The sequence below is a fragment of the Microtus pennsylvanicus genome, chromosome 7 (assembly GCF_037038515.1).
Source record: "Microtus pennsylvanicus isolate mMicPen1 chromosome 7, mMicPen1.hap1, whole genome shotgun sequence".
Taxonomy (NCBI): domain Eukaryota; kingdom Metazoa; phylum Chordata; class Mammalia; order Rodentia; family Cricetidae; genus Microtus; species Microtus pennsylvanicus.
The window spans coordinates 42,189,279-42,207,842 of NC_134585.1; the positions used below are offsets into that span (position 1 = coordinate 42,189,279).

The 18,564-nt window shown below is 36.8% G+C and overlaps 1 protein-coding gene across 3 annotated transcripts in view; it reads left to right on the forward strand.

The window, feature by feature from the left end:
• Positions 1-18,564, forward strand: part of Adgrb3 (adhesion G protein-coupled receptor B3) — a 714,721-nt gene that overhangs the window by 387,421 nt on the left and 308,736 nt on the right. For all 3 annotated transcript variants that reach the window (XM_075980559.1, XM_075980557.1, XM_075980558.1), the window contains exon 16: positions 5,924-5,967. In XM_075980559.1, the coding sequence (XP_075836674.1) occupies positions 5,924-5,967 (44 nt within the window). The remainder of the gene's footprint in view (positions 1-5,923; positions 5,968-18,564) is intronic.

Sequence of the window (18,564 nt, forward strand, 5' to 3'; positions counted from 1 at the left end):
AGTACCCTTGCCTGGTTGATGGATTTTGAAACTAAAGAAAATTTATATTTGTATATTATTCATGCTTTACCAGTATGAGATTGCTTTCCCTTGACACATTTGTTGGATTCAACAAAGCCCTAGAACTTCTACCCTTTAAATGATATTTTAAATCTTTTATGGTCAGTTTTGATGATTCTTTCTTCCTTGCCCATGGCATTATGAAGTCTAGGATGAGCAATTATGAAACTTCCTCTTTCACAAATTGATGTGTTATCATGGAAATGAAAGGAGGGCCCAATGCTCATTGTATGGTCCGGTCATCCTCAGTGGCCTACAACCCTGCTAGTTGTCTGACTAGCTACCTTCCAATACTGATTTTTATCTTTTCATATTTTTTAAGTGACAAATAATGTTGCTATATATTTATGAGTTACAAAGTGATGAATTAATACATGTATACTAAATAAAATCATTGTCATGCTAATTATCATATCTATCACTACCCAAAAGTTTCACTCAGACAGGAAAGATAAGCTTCAATGATCTATTACCCACTTGTTGCCACAGGGTACAACTTTTATGTCATTTGCACAGTGTGGGCTTTCTTTCTGATCTTTTACACACGTTCTACATGCAACTTTGTGATCACATAAATTTGCGTTATTGGCATCTAAAACCTAAACCCCAGTTTTACCTTTTACTAAAAGCCAAATACAGTGAGTCACAGGTTACCTGCAGACACTCCAGAATGCCTTGTGCACCTGAGCCAGTGTCCCCAGACAGGTCCAGCCAGCCTTGGTACTTGGCTTGGTGGGGAGAAAATACGGTTCCAACTGTTCTTTCTGCCAACAGATTACTTTTTCTCACCAACTAATTTTGTAGGCTTTTTGTAAGACTTCCCTGACCCTTTTCCCTGCCCTCATCTTCATCCCCAAGAGCTAGATGTATTTAAAATATTCCATTAGGGGGGAAAGAATCCAATTACGAGTACCAGTGTAGAACCACTTCACATATAAGAGGATGTCAAGTCTTCTGTACACAGAAAAGGGAAAGAGAGAATTGCCCAAATGGAACACATTGACCATGCTGACCATATGTCCCGCTGTTAAATAAATACATGCTTTGGTTGGTGTTGAGACAGAAGAGAAAGCTAAAAGAAAACAGGGAAGCCTCTTTAAGGTAGAGCGTAGAGCATCTGTAGTAGTTGTGAGGGCAGCTGGGGTTGACACACAGCTCTGTCCTGCTACCTCTACAGGTTGAAGTGTCACCTAAATCTCTGGGGACTTTCCTATGAGTAAATTAGAATCAGTGTCACAGACAGAAAAGGTTTTCTCTTCCAGTGTAAGGGAGAGCTGAGGCTCAATAAAAATAGAAAGGTGTTTAGGGAAGGAATAAAGCACACCCGACAGCACGGGTGTGGGCACTCAAAAGAGTTGCTGTATATTAAAAACATTTTAAAGACTTATTTTTCTGGTGTGTGTGTGTGTGTGTGTGTGTGTGTGTGTGTGTGATGTGTGTGTGGTGTGTATGTGTATAATGTGTGTGTGTGTGTATGTCTGTGTGGTGTGTATGTGTATAATGTGTGTGTGTGTGTGTATGTCTGTGTGGTGTGTATGTCTATAATGTATGTGTGTAATGTGTGAGTGTGTGTTTAGTGTGTGTATGTCTGTGTGTCTGTAATGTGTACAAGTGCCCACAGCAGCCGGAAGCAAGCTTTGGGTGTCCTGTAACATAGTTTTGAGCTTCCTGATATGGGTGCTGGGAGCCAAACTCCTGTCCTAGGAGAGCCTTAAATTCTCTAAAAGCTGAACCATCTCCCCAGCCCTCTAAAGACATTCTTGACGTAGATTTTAGTCGTGAAGGTTAGGAGTCAGGCTCTCGGGGGAAGAACAAGACCCTTGTGCGAGTATGGGAGAATAGCAATCCAAATGTCCTTGTGTTGAGCCTATATAAGATTTTGGGAAACTGTTGGATTTCACTGTGTAATGGTTACCTAAATGACCCTCCATTTTTACACCACGAGTCAGAGGGGTTACAGAAGGATTTTAGAATCTGTCTTTTTGTAAAAGAGGCTTCTGGTGAAGTTTTTAGTATATCTCAGTTTTACAGCTGAGAAAGGGGGAAAGGCCTTAAGCAAGTGTTAATTGTTCTGGACTTCTCCACTCTCAGGGGCCCAGAGGCTTCAACCAGACTCCAACATGAGAAACTCCTTCCCGTTCCCAACGCTCCTATACTTTGGCCATTTTTCTGTCTTGTCTTGTAATTAGGAAATTTGAGCCATGTGCTCTTTTAAAATGTGTAAAAGTGTGTAACCAAGAATTTTTAAATTGCCTTGAATTGTAGCATTTTGATTGGATTCTACAGAGGCAGATTATTTGTTTGTTTTGATAAAAAATTGACAGCAACAGTGCGTATTTTCAAATGTATGCAGTTTCAGTGCATTCAAGTGTCAATTACATAGACAGCTTGGTAAATTAGTCTTTAGCCCATCTGTCCCATGTACCTGACAACTTTTGTTAGTTAATGAATTTAAAGCCAGCTTGTCTGGGTTCCTTCCCAGATTGCTTACAGTCTGCTAGTTCCTGCCATTACATTTTCTTCCTGCTTTCTGTAAGACTGGCCTTTCTATTATTGATTTCCATAAGTTCCTCAAAACAGATCTTGTAGCACGGTCAATGTAACAGAAGTATCTGAAAATTATAGCCAATATTTTATAAGTTTTTTCTTGGAAGAGCCACTCAGCCTGTTTGGGATTCCTTCGTTGTTTTTAAGAGTTCACTTGTTGCTGCTCTTTCTTTCATACTTGCCCTTCTATTTCTTATGTAACTGAGTCCATATAAGTATAAAGATATCCATACCTACTGTTCTGTGTACTTCCAAAGCTTCAAAAGTTCCGTTATTGATCATGGTGCCTAAGCCTACATACACAGCGGGAACTACACTGCATGATCCATCCAGAGAAGCATTGGCCTGTTTTGTGCTGTCGGCTGGGATGGTACATTTCACACAAGTATTAATTCTCATTGGCTGATATTAATATTATTTTCATAAAGAGAGGAAGTGAGAGAAGCATGAAATAGAATCTAAGAGGTACAGGGCTGATAAAACTAGAGAATAAAACTGAGTATAGACCAAGTTTTGTAGTAAGACTACAAGATACATTCTATCTTTACAACTTTATCTAAAGCATTGGGGCACTAAAAGCTAAAGTGGTAGCCAAGGCTTGATGATTAGGTTGCATTTGCTCTCTGATATTGTTTTCTCTTTTTTAACCTTCAATCAATATAAATAATTGAAAAATACCAAGCATTGAGGCTAGCAAGGTGGCTCAGCAGTTAAAAATACTGGTTGCTCTCCCAAAGGACCCAGGTTCTAGTACCAGAACCCAAATAGTGGCTCACAGTTGTTGGTAACAACTCCAGTTTCAGAGAATTCATTCTTGTCTTTGGCTTTTGCAGGCCTCAGACACATGCATGGTACACAAATATACATCCAGACACACCACTCATGTATATAACTTTAAAGAAATGAAGCATATAAGTATCCTGTGTCTATAGAAAAGTTTGACTTAACTCATAGATTTCTAGAAGCAGTCAGGCAGTAGTGACACATGTCTTAAATCCCAGCACTTAGGAAAGAGAGGCAGGTGGATCTCTGTGAATTAAAGGCCAGTCTGGTCTACTAGTTCCAGGACAGGCTCCAAAGCTACAGAGAAACCCTGTCTCAAAAAAGCAGAAAGAAAGAAAGAAAGAAAGAAAGAAAGAAAGAAAGAAAGAAAGAAAGAAAGAAAGAAAGAAAGAAAGAAAGAAAGAAAGAAGTTAAGGAAGGAAGGAAGGAAGGAAGGAAGGAAGGAAGGAAGGAAGGAAGGAAGGAAGATTTCTAGAAAGCAGATTCCTTACCTACACTTGTATTTAATATTCATGAAATGTGCACTTCCAAGTCCTCTTCTTCATTGTGATAAATCAAGGATAATGAGCTACTGTGAATAAAATATTAGATAAATACAACAAAGCTATATGATATTTTAGCTATTTAATATTTATCGGAAAATAACAATAGTCATGAATCCAAGAACAACCAGATAAGATCTGATAAAGACAGGAAAAAATCTATGTGGGACACCATCGTATCCCCATCTCATGACCACGCAGATATACTTTTCGCTTAAAAGCCGGGTGGGGATCTGTGCATTCCATAAAACCTCTTGCTATTAGCACAGACTGTTAGTGTCATTCTTAGGAATCTCTGACTTGTGATATTTATATCTCTTTGCTTGTTATAGAAACATTCCATTTGTATGTTTCTTATTTACCTTCTATAGGGCTATGGCCATTATTTTCCATAAAAGGGAGAATATTAATGATATAATAGATTCTGAAAACATAGTATTTGGTTATGATTATTTGATGATAAGACACCTTGAATATGTTCTTTTGGTAGTAAAATTGTGTTATAAATATTAGAGTTATTCATATGTAGCTATTAAAATGTGTAATAAATAAGTGAGGTTAAGTTGATTTCATAAACTTTAATGGGACTGATTTTTATTTCTAATAAAATTCCAAAGTTGATCCAGTGAATATCTTTTGTCCCACCATGACTCCTTTCTCGACATTAAGGACATTCCTTTCAGCCCTGTAATTAGAGACTTGGGGTTCTAAAGACTGAATTATCCTTGCTTGTTTCCTAAGGAGCGTGTTTACATGAAAAAAGGAACACAGCAGTCCATATTAGCTCTGTGCCTCTTAAACTGGGTTGGCCCGGTCACTGATTTCATCAATGACTTGGTGGGATGGGGATACAGTCATGTGTGCATCTTTTTTTTTTTAACCCTATGATGATTCAACTCTTAGAAACGAGAGTGAGTGTATAGGATTCCCACGTCAGAATTTAAAGGTTCCCAATAGACTCTGTGTAAGAGGCAATGTGAGTAATAGCACTCCAGTTCAGGAAGACATTACCAGCTAGCTGATATAATCTTCAGTTTATATTATTATAAATATGTTTTCTAAATTGGAAAGGAAATAGCACCACTTTGCTCTGCACAGACTGGATGCAAGTGGATGATTTACCTAAGTGGACCTTTAAGATATGTCTCAGGAAGTATGTATCATGAAGAATAAGAGAAAATGAAGCCACAGGATGTCTTTAATGGAATAGTAAAAACTCTTAGGGAGCATGATAGAATTTTTAGATATATAAATATTTTATATAAAGAATTGAGTTAGATGTAAGGGGGTGAAAAGCCAATTATGAACAAACAGAAAGAAATCATTTGTCAATATCAGGACTTTTCAAAACAAATTACTTGGACTAACTGGGTGTAGAAAAACTATCATACAGGCCATGGTGGATATTTAATACAGCATTACTGAGATGCATAAAATCTAGCCCCTTCTTTTCTTAGAGTTTCATTACATATGACCTCACTGAAATATGACCTGTTAATTAAAGTTCTGTTGTTACTGGGCTCTGGAAATAGACATTTAGCAATTCTCTTGTTCTCTAGGAAAAGCCAACGAGATGACATGGTAATGGGATATGTACATGTGTAGTATAGGGTGGGCCTTTCACTCTAGCATAACGTTGTAAATGCCTTGGTCTTCATAAATAATGTAATTGAGCAATTATAATCAGAGAAATGAACGGGACATAGAAATCACCATGACATGACCGTACAATATATGAAGCATTCAGTTTTTTTTCAACATACTGAAAAACATTTATATTTGGAATAAAGGTAATCGTTTTGATAAAATTTCACAAAACAAAATTTCCACATCTATGAGAAAGAAAATGTGAATTTCTTACAGGATGAAACGAAAACCCTTTAATGTATCTTTGACTACAAGATTATAAAGCCAACATTCAATGTGTATTTCAATAATTCAACAATTTTTATATGTTTACTCATGGTATATTTTGTTCTCTTTATTTTTAGGGCACTTTGAATCCCTATTGTGTGCTATGGGATGACTCAAAATCGTAAGTGACTGATGTTTTGTGATCTTACATAGGGATAAATACTCAAAGTACATTAAGTTTTCTTAGCTATCTGCTAGTGAGTGGGACTATTACCCAGTGGGATGCAGGTTTTGCTCTGAAGATACCCTCCCTCATCAGTCTCAGAGCAGCGTGATGGAAGTTTTTGTGATGATGATAACATCATTTACTTGTGCAGATGGGACTGTAGAATTTGTAAGCAAACGCTATGGGGATTTTTTTTTTACAGCTCTGAAATTTTAGAATTATTAAAACTCAAATGTTGTTTCGATACTGTGCCTTAGTAATTTATGTTATCATCATAGGAGAAAACAGCAATCTCTATGACTATTTAGCAAAAACATGCAAGACAAGGAGTCTGTTATCAGAATAATAAGAAAATTTTATGGATATTATGAAGAGTACTGTTATTAAATAGGGTGATTTTTTAAAAAAAAATTTATTCATATCTTCTATGGATTCACGCAGACAAAAGAAAGTAATGGTACTAAATACACATGAGTGGTTCTTCCTTGTTTTCCTTTTGTTACCCTTATAATTAATTGCAGCATCTGGTTAAGGTCGTCATCATTGCAATGATAACTCTGGCGTTTTGATGCGGAAAGACGGAAAAGACATAGTTAATTCTTAGACTCCTGTGTGTTCCAAACATTTTTTTTTGCTTTGTTTTGTTTTGTTGAATGGAGGCCCAATAGATGCTAAATGAATCCGACAGATAATGTTGCCAGGTGTGTGTACTTGAACATTTTCTCAGTGTCGTTCACTCTAAATGTGATCTATCTCTAAGATTTTTATGATGTTACAGTCCATCACTACAGAGTCTAAGGGGAAATGTTAGAATTTCAAGGATTATAATTATGTTCAGCTCTAGAATGCTTCATGAAATTTTTTAAATTAGTTTTTTTTCATGAGGTCAAAGAAGTTAGTGATATTAATTATTTGTGGCATAATTTCTGATATCTTAGGGGTTGTCTTCTTGGAGCCCTAGTGCCATAAGGAGAAACCAAACTCGTGCTGGTGACAACATGCTTGTGCTCAGACACCTGCCTTTGGTGCTTGCATTTGGAAAATTTTCTTGAGAAATCTATGGTAGTAAGATTTCTCCCAAGCTTTGTTCTTTGAGAAATTGCTAGAGAAAATGTTGGTTGTGTACTCTAAGGAGCAACTTAGGATGCCAATTTGTGGCCAAGTGAAGGGTCAAAGGTTATAGCAGTCTAAATGTGTTCTACTGAAGAAAGATACAAGGAATTTTAATTTCCTTTTTGTTGCTATTTGTGCATGTCTGTGAGTAATACACAGTTTGATTTGATTCTTCTCCCCCCTCCTCAACCTCCTCTCCTCTCCCTCCTCCTCCCCCTCTTCCCCCTCCCCCCTCCTCCTCCCCCTCCTCCTCCTCCCCTCCCCCCTCCTCCCCCTCCTCCTGCTCCTCTTCATTCTCCTCTTTTTCCTCCTCCTTCTTTTCCTGGGTAGACTATACTTCTATATTGATGCCAAAAATGTGATAATTAAAGAAAAGTAAAACTCATTAGGATTGCTAATGTAGCACTCCAATATGACAAAAGCATCCCTGGGTGGATACCTTTTGTGAGATTTCTTTCAGAAAGCAGGTGTTAGTTTTAATTTATCAGGCTGTTGGTGTCTGAGGTCAGTGTTAACCTTAGAAAATCGATCACACTCAATTTTCTCAGCATCTGCTTGTGAGTTGACTCGTACCCATCTCCACGAACATCAGTCGCTTGTCAAAATTAAGCTTGTGCATGGTACTTGAGGGGATGGTCAAAGAGGTGGGGTTTGTTTCCTTGCATCGTAAAACAAGTCATCTCAGGAGATCACTATAGTTCTCACCTGCTTCCCTGAAGAATTTGTAAAAGAATCAAAAAGTTTCCCAGTGTGACAGAATTTTGACTGGAGTGTTTTCTTGGTAAAATCCTTTCCTAGGTGAGTTTTCAACAGTGAAGAGCAAGGTATTCCTGCCCCTTCTGTTTACATCTATTCAGTTTTAATTGTACTTCTTGTTAGATTACAATGATCTTAGTGATTCGGTGATTAAATCTGAAGATAAATTTTCTAAGGAAAGATAAGAGTGAATAGATAGTGATATGTTTTCTATATGGGAGAGGGATGACATAAAAAATTCATTATTTGTTTGTGTGTGTCTTTGAGACACGATACCACTGTGTAGCCCTGGGTGCCCTGGAACTGGTTGTGTAGGTCAGGCTGTTCTGAAACTCACAGATATTCTCCTGCCTCTGTCTCCCAAGTGCAGGGATTGTTGACCATGCCCGGCTTAATGATGATTTTATGATTATGTTAGTGAAGTTGAAATTATAAAATGTGTTTTAAATTTGGTTTATCAGATCTCCATCTTTTAAAATTTTTTAATTATTTTTAATTACAAAACCAGTTCATAATTGTATGTCACTTGTGCAACTTTAAAACAAGCTGTTAGGGCCTGGAGAAATGGCTCAGCATTTAAGAAAACTGACTATTCTTCCAAAGAACCCGGATTCAATTCCTAGTATTCACATGGCAGCTCACAACTTTCTGTAGCCCCAGTTCCAAGGGGGTCTAACACCAATGCACATTAAAAAGAAAGTTAAATAAATTTAAAAAATAAAGTTGCTAAGCTAAAAAGTCTCATTGACCTCACTGTGGGTCTCCATATCTACCCATTACCAAGGCAACCCCTGTTGTATATAATTTCTGATATCTATTAATTCATTGGTGTGAGTAAATGATATCTTTATATAAGTGTTGTGTGATATAAAAGCTATCTTTATATAAGTGTTACGTTGTATCTAATACTTGAGAGCTTCAATTTTAAATTCAACTCTTTTGGAAGTGTTTATATATTATTATTTCACTCAATCTCTCACACAGGCTACATAGTATAAACATCTCATAACATGCAATATTTTCTGTAGAAAGCCTTTTTCATTTTGGGCCACCAACCAGCTTCCAAACCATGACACGGAGATTATTATTAGTTATGAATAGTGTGACTTATCTCATTTTAATCTGTTCCTCTTTATCTATGATTTATATCAGGGCTTTTTACCTTTCTTTATGTCATCCTTTCCTTCTTCTCCTATCTGTCTGGCTGATGGCTGCCTGGCTTCTTGGGTGTGTCCCTCTCTTTCTTCTGCATTCTACTTTCTCTCTTCTTTCAAGCCTAGATTTCTCCTCCTACTTATTCTTTCTCTGCCTACCAGCCCAGCCAATTTCTGTACTGCCTAGCTATTAGATGTTGAGCTTTTTATTTGACCAATCAGATGCCCTAGACAGGCAAGGTGAAACAAATGCAATACATTTTTACATAATTAAACAAATGCAATATAAACAAATGTTACACGCCTTTACATGCTAACAAAGGAAGTATAAACAAATGTAACACACCTTCACATAGGTAAAGTAATACTCCACAGCATAAACAAATGTAACACATCTTACATAGTTAAAAATTCCACAATTCTCCATTTGTTCCTCATTCCTATGGATGCAGGACTGTAGCCTCAGCTCTTTAGGAAGCTGGAGCAAGAGGATCACATGTTTTTTTTTTTATTTTTTTTCCTATTTATTTATTTATTTATTAAGGATTTCTGCCTCCTTCCCACCACCGCCTCCCATTTCCCTCCCCCTCCCCCGATCAAGTCCCCCTCTTTTGTCAGCCCAAAAAGGAATCAGGGTTCCCTGCCCTGTCGGAAGTCCAAGGACCACCCACCTCCATCCAGGTCTAGTTAGGTGAGCATCCAAACTGCCTAGGCTCCCACAAAGCCAGTACGTGCAGTAGGATCAAAAACCCATTGCCATTGTTCTTGACTTCTCAGTAGTCCTCATTGTCCGCTATGTTCAGCGAGTCCGGTTTTATTCCATGCTTTTTCAGACCCAGGCCAGCTGGCCTTGGTGAGTTCCCGATAGAACATCCCCATTGTCTCAGTGTGTGGGTGCACCCCTCGCGGTCCTGAGTTCCTTGCCCGTGCTCTCTCTCCTTCTGCTCCTGATTTAGACCTTGAGATTTCTGTCCGGTGCTCCAATGTGGGACTCTGTCTCTGTCTCCTTTCATCGCCTGATGAAGGTTAATATTCAGAAGGATGCCTAGATGTTTTTCTTTGGGTTCACCTTCTTATTTAGCTTCTCTAGGATCACAAATTATAGGCTCAATGTCCTTTATTTATGGCTAGAAACCAAATATGAGTGAGTACATCCCATGTTCCTCTTTTTGGCTTACCTCACTCAGTATAGTGTTTTCTATTTCCGTCCATTTGAGGATCACAAGTTTAAGATGCTCCACCTTAGCAGCAGCATGAGCTGCCACTTGCGTTTATTGATCTTAGTCATTCTGACAGGTGTACGATGGAATCGCAAAGTAGTGTCGATTTCCATTTCCCTGATAGCTAAGGATGTTTAAGTCTTTCTTAGCCATCTGAGATTCCTCTACTGAGACTTCTCTGTTTAGATCTGTACCTATTTTAATTGAATTGTTTTGTTTTTTAATATATCTTGGATATTAGACCTCTACCAGATGTGGAGTTGATGAAAAAATTGTTTCCCATTCCATAGGCTGCTATTTTTCCTTATTGAAGTTGTCCTGTTCCTTATAGAAGCCTTTTAGTTTCATGGGGTCCCATTTGTTGTTTATCTTAGTGCCTATGCTATAGATATTATTTTCAAAATATCTATTCTTGTGCCAATGAGTTTAAGGCTATTCACCACTTTCTCTTCTGTCCGATTCAGTGTATATGGGTTTATGTTGAGGTCTTTGATCCAAGTGGGCATGAGTTTTGTGCAGGGTGATAAATATAGATATATTTGTATTCTTCTACATGGAGACATCAAGTTTGATCAGCACAATTTATTTAAGTTGCTTTCTTTATCCCAGTGTGTATTTCTGGCTTCTTTATCAAAACTCAGGTGTCTATAGTGTGTGGTTTTATGTCTGTGTCTTCAGTTCCCTCGATCAATATGCCTGATTAGTGGCAATATCATACAGTTTTTTTTTATTACTATAGGTCTGTAGTACAACTTTAAATCATGAATGGTGATAGTGCCAGAAGTTCTTTTATTGCTAAGGATTGTTTTAGCTATCATGGGTTTATGATATGTTTAGCTTTACATTTTTCATTATGATGCTGAGAATTGTTCTTTAAATGTCTGTATAGAATTGTTTTGGGATTTTGAGAAGAATTGCAGTGAATCTATTGATTGGTTTTGGTTGGATGGTCATTTTTACTCTTAATCATATAATCCATGAGCATAAGAGATCTTTCCATCTTCTAATATCATCTTCAATTTTGTTCTTTGAATACTTAAAGGTTTTTAAATACATGAATTTATTTATTTATTTTACATCCCAGTCACAGTTCCTGCACCTTCCTTTACTTCCAGTCCTTTCCCGTGATGCCATCACTGTTCCCAATGTCATCAATTCATTCCTCCATTTCTGTTTATGAAACGACAGGTCTTCCATGAATATCAACAAACATAGCATATCAAGTTGTAGTAAGACCAAGTATCTCCCCATGTATTAAGGCTGAACAAGGCACCTAGTACGAGGAATAGCGTCCCAAGGCCAGTAAATCAGAGACAGTCCCTGCACCCACTCTTAGGACTCCCATAGAAAGCCATGTTACACAACTGTAACACACAAGCAGAGTGCTGAGGTCAATCCCATACAGGCTCTGTGGTTGTTGGTTCAATTTCTGTGAGCCCCTATGAGCTCAGGTTACTTGAATCTGTGAGTTTTCTGGTATCCTTGACCCCTCTGGCTCCTACAATCCATTCTCCCCACCTTCTCTGCAGGAATCCCCAAACTCCACCTGTTGTTCTATTTTTGGCACAGTGGCTGTACCTTACCTACTGCTCTTTCAGCCAGCAATTGCAACTCCACAATTATGGGTCAGGTACTCTATCAGTGGCCTAGCACATACATGGATATTAGCCTGGCAGGAATTCTGTCCCACAGGCACTGGTTCTTTCACTGATGCTAAAGATAGTTTTAACCAAATCTATATTATTCTATTTATGAATAAAACTTGAGATTCAAAGGCTGGAGCCAAAACCTGCTAGTTCAGTGAGACTGAATAGCAACTAGTTACCCTCTATACTTGCTGGTATCTCTGAAAGACCCAAGCTTCTGCTTAGCCAAACCAGAAAAACCTGTATCACTTCAACCCCTACCCTACTACTTCCTGTGTCTTTCTGTCTCTCCTGCATGCCCTCTGACATTCTATGATTACTTTCTGTCAACTAACTGCTAACAAAGCCTCCTGAACCATGGTTCAGATAGATGATTTTTTTAGTGGGTTCTTTCAGTATTTTTAAAATACTCAAAGATTCATAAGTAAAATTGGTCGTTAATTTTTATTTTGGTTAAGTCCTTATGTGGTTTGGGCACCAGGGTAACTGAGGCTTCACAAAAAGATTGGGCAATATTTCGTTTCTATCTTGTGGAATAATTTGAGGAATATTGGTATTAACTCTTCTTTGAAAGTCTGTTAGAATTCTGAGTTAAAACTGCCTGACCCTGGGCAGTTTTTGTATCTTTGTTTGTTTGGTTTGCTCATTTTGTTTGTTTGGTTTGGGTTTTTTATTTGTTTGCTTCTTTTTTTGTTTTTCGTTGAGAGACTTTCAATGAGTGCTTCTATTTCACTGGTGGTTACAGGTCTATTTAAATTGTTTACTTGATCTTTATTTGACTTTGGTAATGGGTGTCTATCAACAAATTTGCCCATGTCTTAGATTTTCAAATTTGGTGGCATTCAGGTTCTTTTTAAAGTATGACCTTGTGTTTGTCAGGATTTCCTTGGTGTCTGTCGTTATATCCCCCTTTGGTTTATGATTTTATTAATTTGGATATTTTCTCTCCATCTTTTAGTTAGTTTTGATAAGAATTTGTCTGTCTTGGTTTTGTCAAAGAACTTTTTGTTTCTTTGATTCTTTATATTGTTCTCTTTGTTTCTATTTAATTGATTTCAGCCCTCAATTTGATATTTTCTTACCATCTACTTCTCTTGGGTGTGCATACTTCTTTTTGTTTTAGAACTTTTAAGTGTGCTGCTTAGTTGTTAGTTTGATTGAGATCCCTCCTTTTTTTTTTTTTTAGTGTAGGTACTTAGTGCTATGAACTTTCCTTTTAGCACTGCCTTCACAGTTTCCCATAAGTTTGCATATATTGTGTATTTATCTTTGAATCTATGATGTCTTTAATTTCTTTCTTTATTCCTATCTTGGCCCAGTAATCATTCAATAGACAGTTGTTCCGTTTCCATTAGTTTGCAAGCTTTCTTTGTTTCTGTTGTTGATATCCAGTTTTATTCTTATTTTTTAATTTATTTATTTTCATATTATGTATATTGATGTTTTGTCATTAGTGTTGGGTACCTTAGAACTAGAATTATAGACAGTTGTAAGCTGCCATGTGGATGCTGGGAATTGAACTTGGGTCCTCAGAAAGAGCAGTCAGTGCTCTTAACCAATGAACCATATCTTCCATCCCTCCCTCCACATCCAGATTTAATCCATGGTCTGACTGGGTGTAGGGGTTTTTTTTCAATTTTCTTGTCTCTGTTTAGATTTGTTTTGTGTCTAAGTATGTGATCAGTTTTGGAGAAAGTTCCATGAGGTGCTGAGAAGGTATATTCTTTCGTGCTTGAGTGGAATATTCTGTAAATAAATGTTAGGTTCTTTTGGTTTGTAATTTTAGTTAACTTTGGTATTTCCCTGTTTAGTTCTTTTCTGGATGACCTGTCCATTAATGAGAGCAGAGTGTTGAAATCTCCCACTATCAGTGTGTGAGGGTCAATGTGTGAATGTGTGATTTAAGCTGTAGTAGTGTTTCTTTTATAGATGTGTGTGCTCTTTTGTTTGGAGCATAGTTATTAAGAATTGAAATGCCATATTGGTGGATTTTTTTGTTGATAATATTTAGTATCCTTTCCCATCTCTTTTAATTAATTTTGGTTTGAAATCTATTTTGCTAGATATTAAAATGGCTACACCAGCTTCCATATTAGTTTCATTTTCTTGGAATATCGTTTGCCTACCCTTTTACCCTGAGATAATGGCTAGTTTTGATCTTGAGGTATGTTTCTTGTATGAAGCCAAAGGATGTTTTTGTATCCATTCTTTTAATGTTTCTTACTATTAGTGAATTGAGGTAACTGAATTTGAGAGCTATCAATGAACAATGACTTTTAGTTCCTGTTATTTTGTTGTGAATTTGAGAGATACCAATGAACAATGACTTTTAGGTCCTGTTATTTTGTTGTTGCTTCTTGTTGTTGTTGTTGATAGTGGATGTGTGTATGTGTGTCTGTGTATATATGTCTTCATTTCCCTTCTTTTTGTTTTGCTAGTGTGAGATTATTTTCTGTGTTTTCATGTGTGCAGTTAACATTTCAGGGTTGGAGTTTTCCTTCTAGCAACTTCTGTAGGGCTGTATTTGTGGGTAGATATTGTTTAAATTTGACTTTATCATGGAATAGCTTATCTTCTCCATTTATGCTGGGTATCTGTGGTCTCTTACAGTCACAGAACATCTGTCCAAGACCTTCTGACTTTTAGAGTCTCTATTAAGCAATCAGGTATAATTCTAATAGATCTGTCTTTATATATTACTTTGGGTTTTTTTCTTTTGCAGCTTTTTATATTCTTTTTCTGTTCTGTATGTTTAATGTTTTGATTATTATGTGATACAGAAACTTTCTTTTCTAATCCAATCTCTATGGTGATTTGTAAGATTCTTGTACCTTTATAAGCACCTACTTCTTTAGGTTAGTAAAAATTTTTCCTATGATTTTGTTGAAATATATTCTGGGCCTTTGAGTAGGGAATATTCTCCTACTTCTGTTCCCGTTATGACCCTTCATACTGTTCAAAAATTCCTAAATGTTTTGTGCCCGGAATTTTTTAGATTTTAATTTTTATTTTATTTTGCCAGCACATCCATTTTTTTTCTATTGTAGTTCATCATTTGAAATTTTCTCCCTTCTATTATAGTTTATTGGTGATGCTTTCCTCTGTAGTTCCTGTAAGCATTCCTAATATTTTTTTTTCCTTTAGGATTCCTTTAGTTTGTGTTTTCTTTATTGCCTCTATTTCCATTTTCAGGGCTTTGAATGGTTTTACCTGTTTTCTTCAACTGTTTGTTTTTTCTTGGCTGTCTTTTAGGGGCTTATTCATTTCCTCCAATTATTTGTTTGCGTTTCCTTGCTTTCCTCTAGGAATCTATTCATTCCCTCTGTAAGGACCTCTATCATCTGAATACAGTTGGTTTTAACTTCTTTTTCCTGTTCTTTTACTGTGATGAATATTCACGACTTGGTGTTGTAGGATCGCTGGGCTCTGGTATTGACATGTTGCTCTGGCTGCTAATGATTTTGTTCCTATGCCGATGCCTCGGCATCGGGGTTTAGGATGATTATAGGTCTAGGTGCTGATTTCTGAGTTCATGTCAGTTGGATGGGAGTTTTGTTCCTTAGTTTTTGTTTCCACCCTGAATTTTCAGAGAATGTGTTGACTGAGTACTGCTTGTTTTACAAGCCTGCTCATAATGTATTCATGGGGGATGCTTGCTGGTATTGGAGGCTGGGGGGAAGGGAGGCCAGGAGGAGGTGGTGTAGGGATCCACCAGAGGCATGGATGGGTGGAGGGAAGCTGCCCCAGGTGTTCTGCTGCAGTACTATAGATGACCCTGAGAACTGGGCTTGGGGTTATAGAAAGGGTAAGGGATGTCTATGGACAGCCTACCTGGTCTTCTGGAAAGGCATGCCATTATTTCCTACTTTTACAGTTAGTGAATTCTTCACTTTTTGTCTTTCTTTGACACTTAAGAAACAAGATTTATATTTTTTATACATTACAACTTTAATTCCTGCTGTACATGCATGTGACATTATACATCCAAAACATACTCATCATTTAGTTTTGTGCAAAGATGAAGGCTTTCTATGTCCTGTATATATTCTCTAATTAAGAAGTAGTTCGATTCTGCTTTGATTTAACTGTCTAGAAATGTTTCTAACAGTTACTAGAAAGCAGAACAGATCATGCATCAGCCATTATATCTTGTTTCAATCTGATTTCTAAGATAACCTAGCACATGGGTGATACCAAGTGGAGGCTCTTTAGTGTACTCAAACTAAACACTGTGTAGTTTGGCAATTTGAAGCATATTTTGTTATTTCCTTGCCTCACTAACTATTCAAGAAGGTAGATGCTTCTTTTAAAATGTTTAAATGAGGTCTGGAATGATGTCTTAGCAATTATGGGCACTTGTTCTTATAGAGGACCTGGATTCAGTTCTCAGCACCCACGTGGGGGCTCATGCTGGCCTACAATTCCAGTCCAGAAGATCTCTATGAAGACAGATATGATCATCAGAGCAAGTTCTAGGCCAGACCCTGTCTCCAAAAAGGAGGCAGGCCATACAAAATATTAATTTTCTTTTAAAGTTATAATGTTAAAGTTTCACTGGAAGAATAAACTAAACTAAAAGGTAAATATAGTTTGTTTTTCTACCATACTGTTCTTTTCTGATGGTATGAAACACCAAAGATACACATTTTCTCATAATATCATGGTGCAAAATTTCTTTGTTTGTTTCTTTTTTGGTTTTCTTTGGAAAAATTTTTCTTTTTATTCTTAGAATGCTAACAAACGATGTTTTAAATTACAACATAGATTTCTTTATATTAATACCCCTTAATGGCTAACTTCCTGAATAAATTTTCTTAAATTTGCTACTGTATAAATGAATCCCTTTTAACCTAACCCCTTTTAAAGTTTACTAAAGTGCCTGTAGTAGGGCAACCCATTGTGACCATGAGCGTAGTTTCTTCACCTCACATCCAAGTGAAGGGAAATGTTTCCATAGTTTATTTCTCCTGCCTTGACCCTCTATCATGAAGGCTTGAAAGCACCAGCCTGTGGTACGACTCATTACTGATTTCTGATTTCATGAATGAAGGTTTGCGAGGCTGTCCATCCCTCCTTGTTATCCGAGACTGTTATGCTATATATAGCTGCAGAACTGAGTCACAGCAGAAATCACAGTGGCCACAAATAATACAATATGTAGTCTCTTTATATGTTAAACAAATTGCCCACACCTGCCCAAAACACTGCTTTCAAGTACTTTTCCTCTTTTGGCACACAGGAAGTATTGATTATAGTTCACATCAGGATAAATTAATGAAAATGTTTGCAAGGTTGTGTCAGCATAGGGTACCCAAGAGTAGAGAGAATCGATGTTTCATTACATCGGAAATCAGTCATTTTTTTCGAATACAGCTTCCACCATAATCTGTTGCATCTTCGTCTAGAATTCTGAATGTTTTCTCTTGACCTCCTTGACTTATAACCTCTCTTTGATATTTCTGGTTAACATTATTTTGTGGTTGTTCCTCTGCAGTGATTTGGATAGTTTGAGTTCAAGAGCTGGAATTAAATTTCAATTAAGACATAAGATGGCAGAAAGAGCTATGACTACCACTGTGGTATTCAGAGGATGGGCCTTTGTATATCATGAATAACAAGCATCTCAGCGAGCTAGCTCCATGACTGCATGCTGGTGGAGAGCATGGTCAGAGGAGACAACTATGTATGCTGTTTGTCATTTCTTGCCTTGTGGCACCTTGTGCCACTTCAGCACTGCGAGACCATCACCAGATACAGGCTCTTAACCTTGTTCTTCCAGAATAAATTTTTCTTGTTTATTGTGTTACCCAGCCTAAGATATAATGTTGTGATGGGAAAGAGCATGAAGTCTCTTTTCATTTAAGTGGAACATTCAGTTCACTAATTCAGATTGGTCCAAACTATAAATCATTTACAAAGCTTATATGTAATTTTTTGTTTTCTCAATTCTAAAAACTCTATTTGATGATTTTTCAACTGTTCCATTGCTTTGTAGATCCCTACTTTTATGCAGGTATATTATTTTTTTAATTATTTTATGTGCAGGGGTGTTTTTCTTGCACATATGTCTATGCACCATACCTGTGGAGGGTAGAGAGGGTATTTAAAGAGACTGGATTTATAAATTGTTTCTTAGGGGCTCTGAGTTGTCCCCCAACACACTCTTTTGACAGAATTTAAAGTTTATGTTGCTAAAATATTAAGGGGCATACCATTAATAGCAATAACTTGGATTTGGCTGGAAGACAGGCCCCTGATAAACTTCATAAGTTAGTAATATCTGTGGTTTGATTTTTAAAAGATGAAGGATTTAAGTGACTTAAACATTCTTATTGAATAATTTTAGAGATATATTTATTTATTGCCATTTGAATGATTCAGGATAAAATTTTTCTTTACTTATATATCTTATAAACTATGGGTTGGACATTTCCCTTAATATTTATCCTTTCATTTCCTTGCTGTATTTTAAGGCTCAGAATTGTCTAATTGTACTATAGAAAAAACTGCTTTACAAGTTTGTGCCTTGAATTCTCAATAATCATACTTAATTAATGATTATCTTTAGATGTTATTGAAAAGGTGTTACTAGTTTATTATATTTTAATGAAATCCAAGGTTATATTGCCTTACTACTATATAGCCCACAGTTCTGATGTCTGA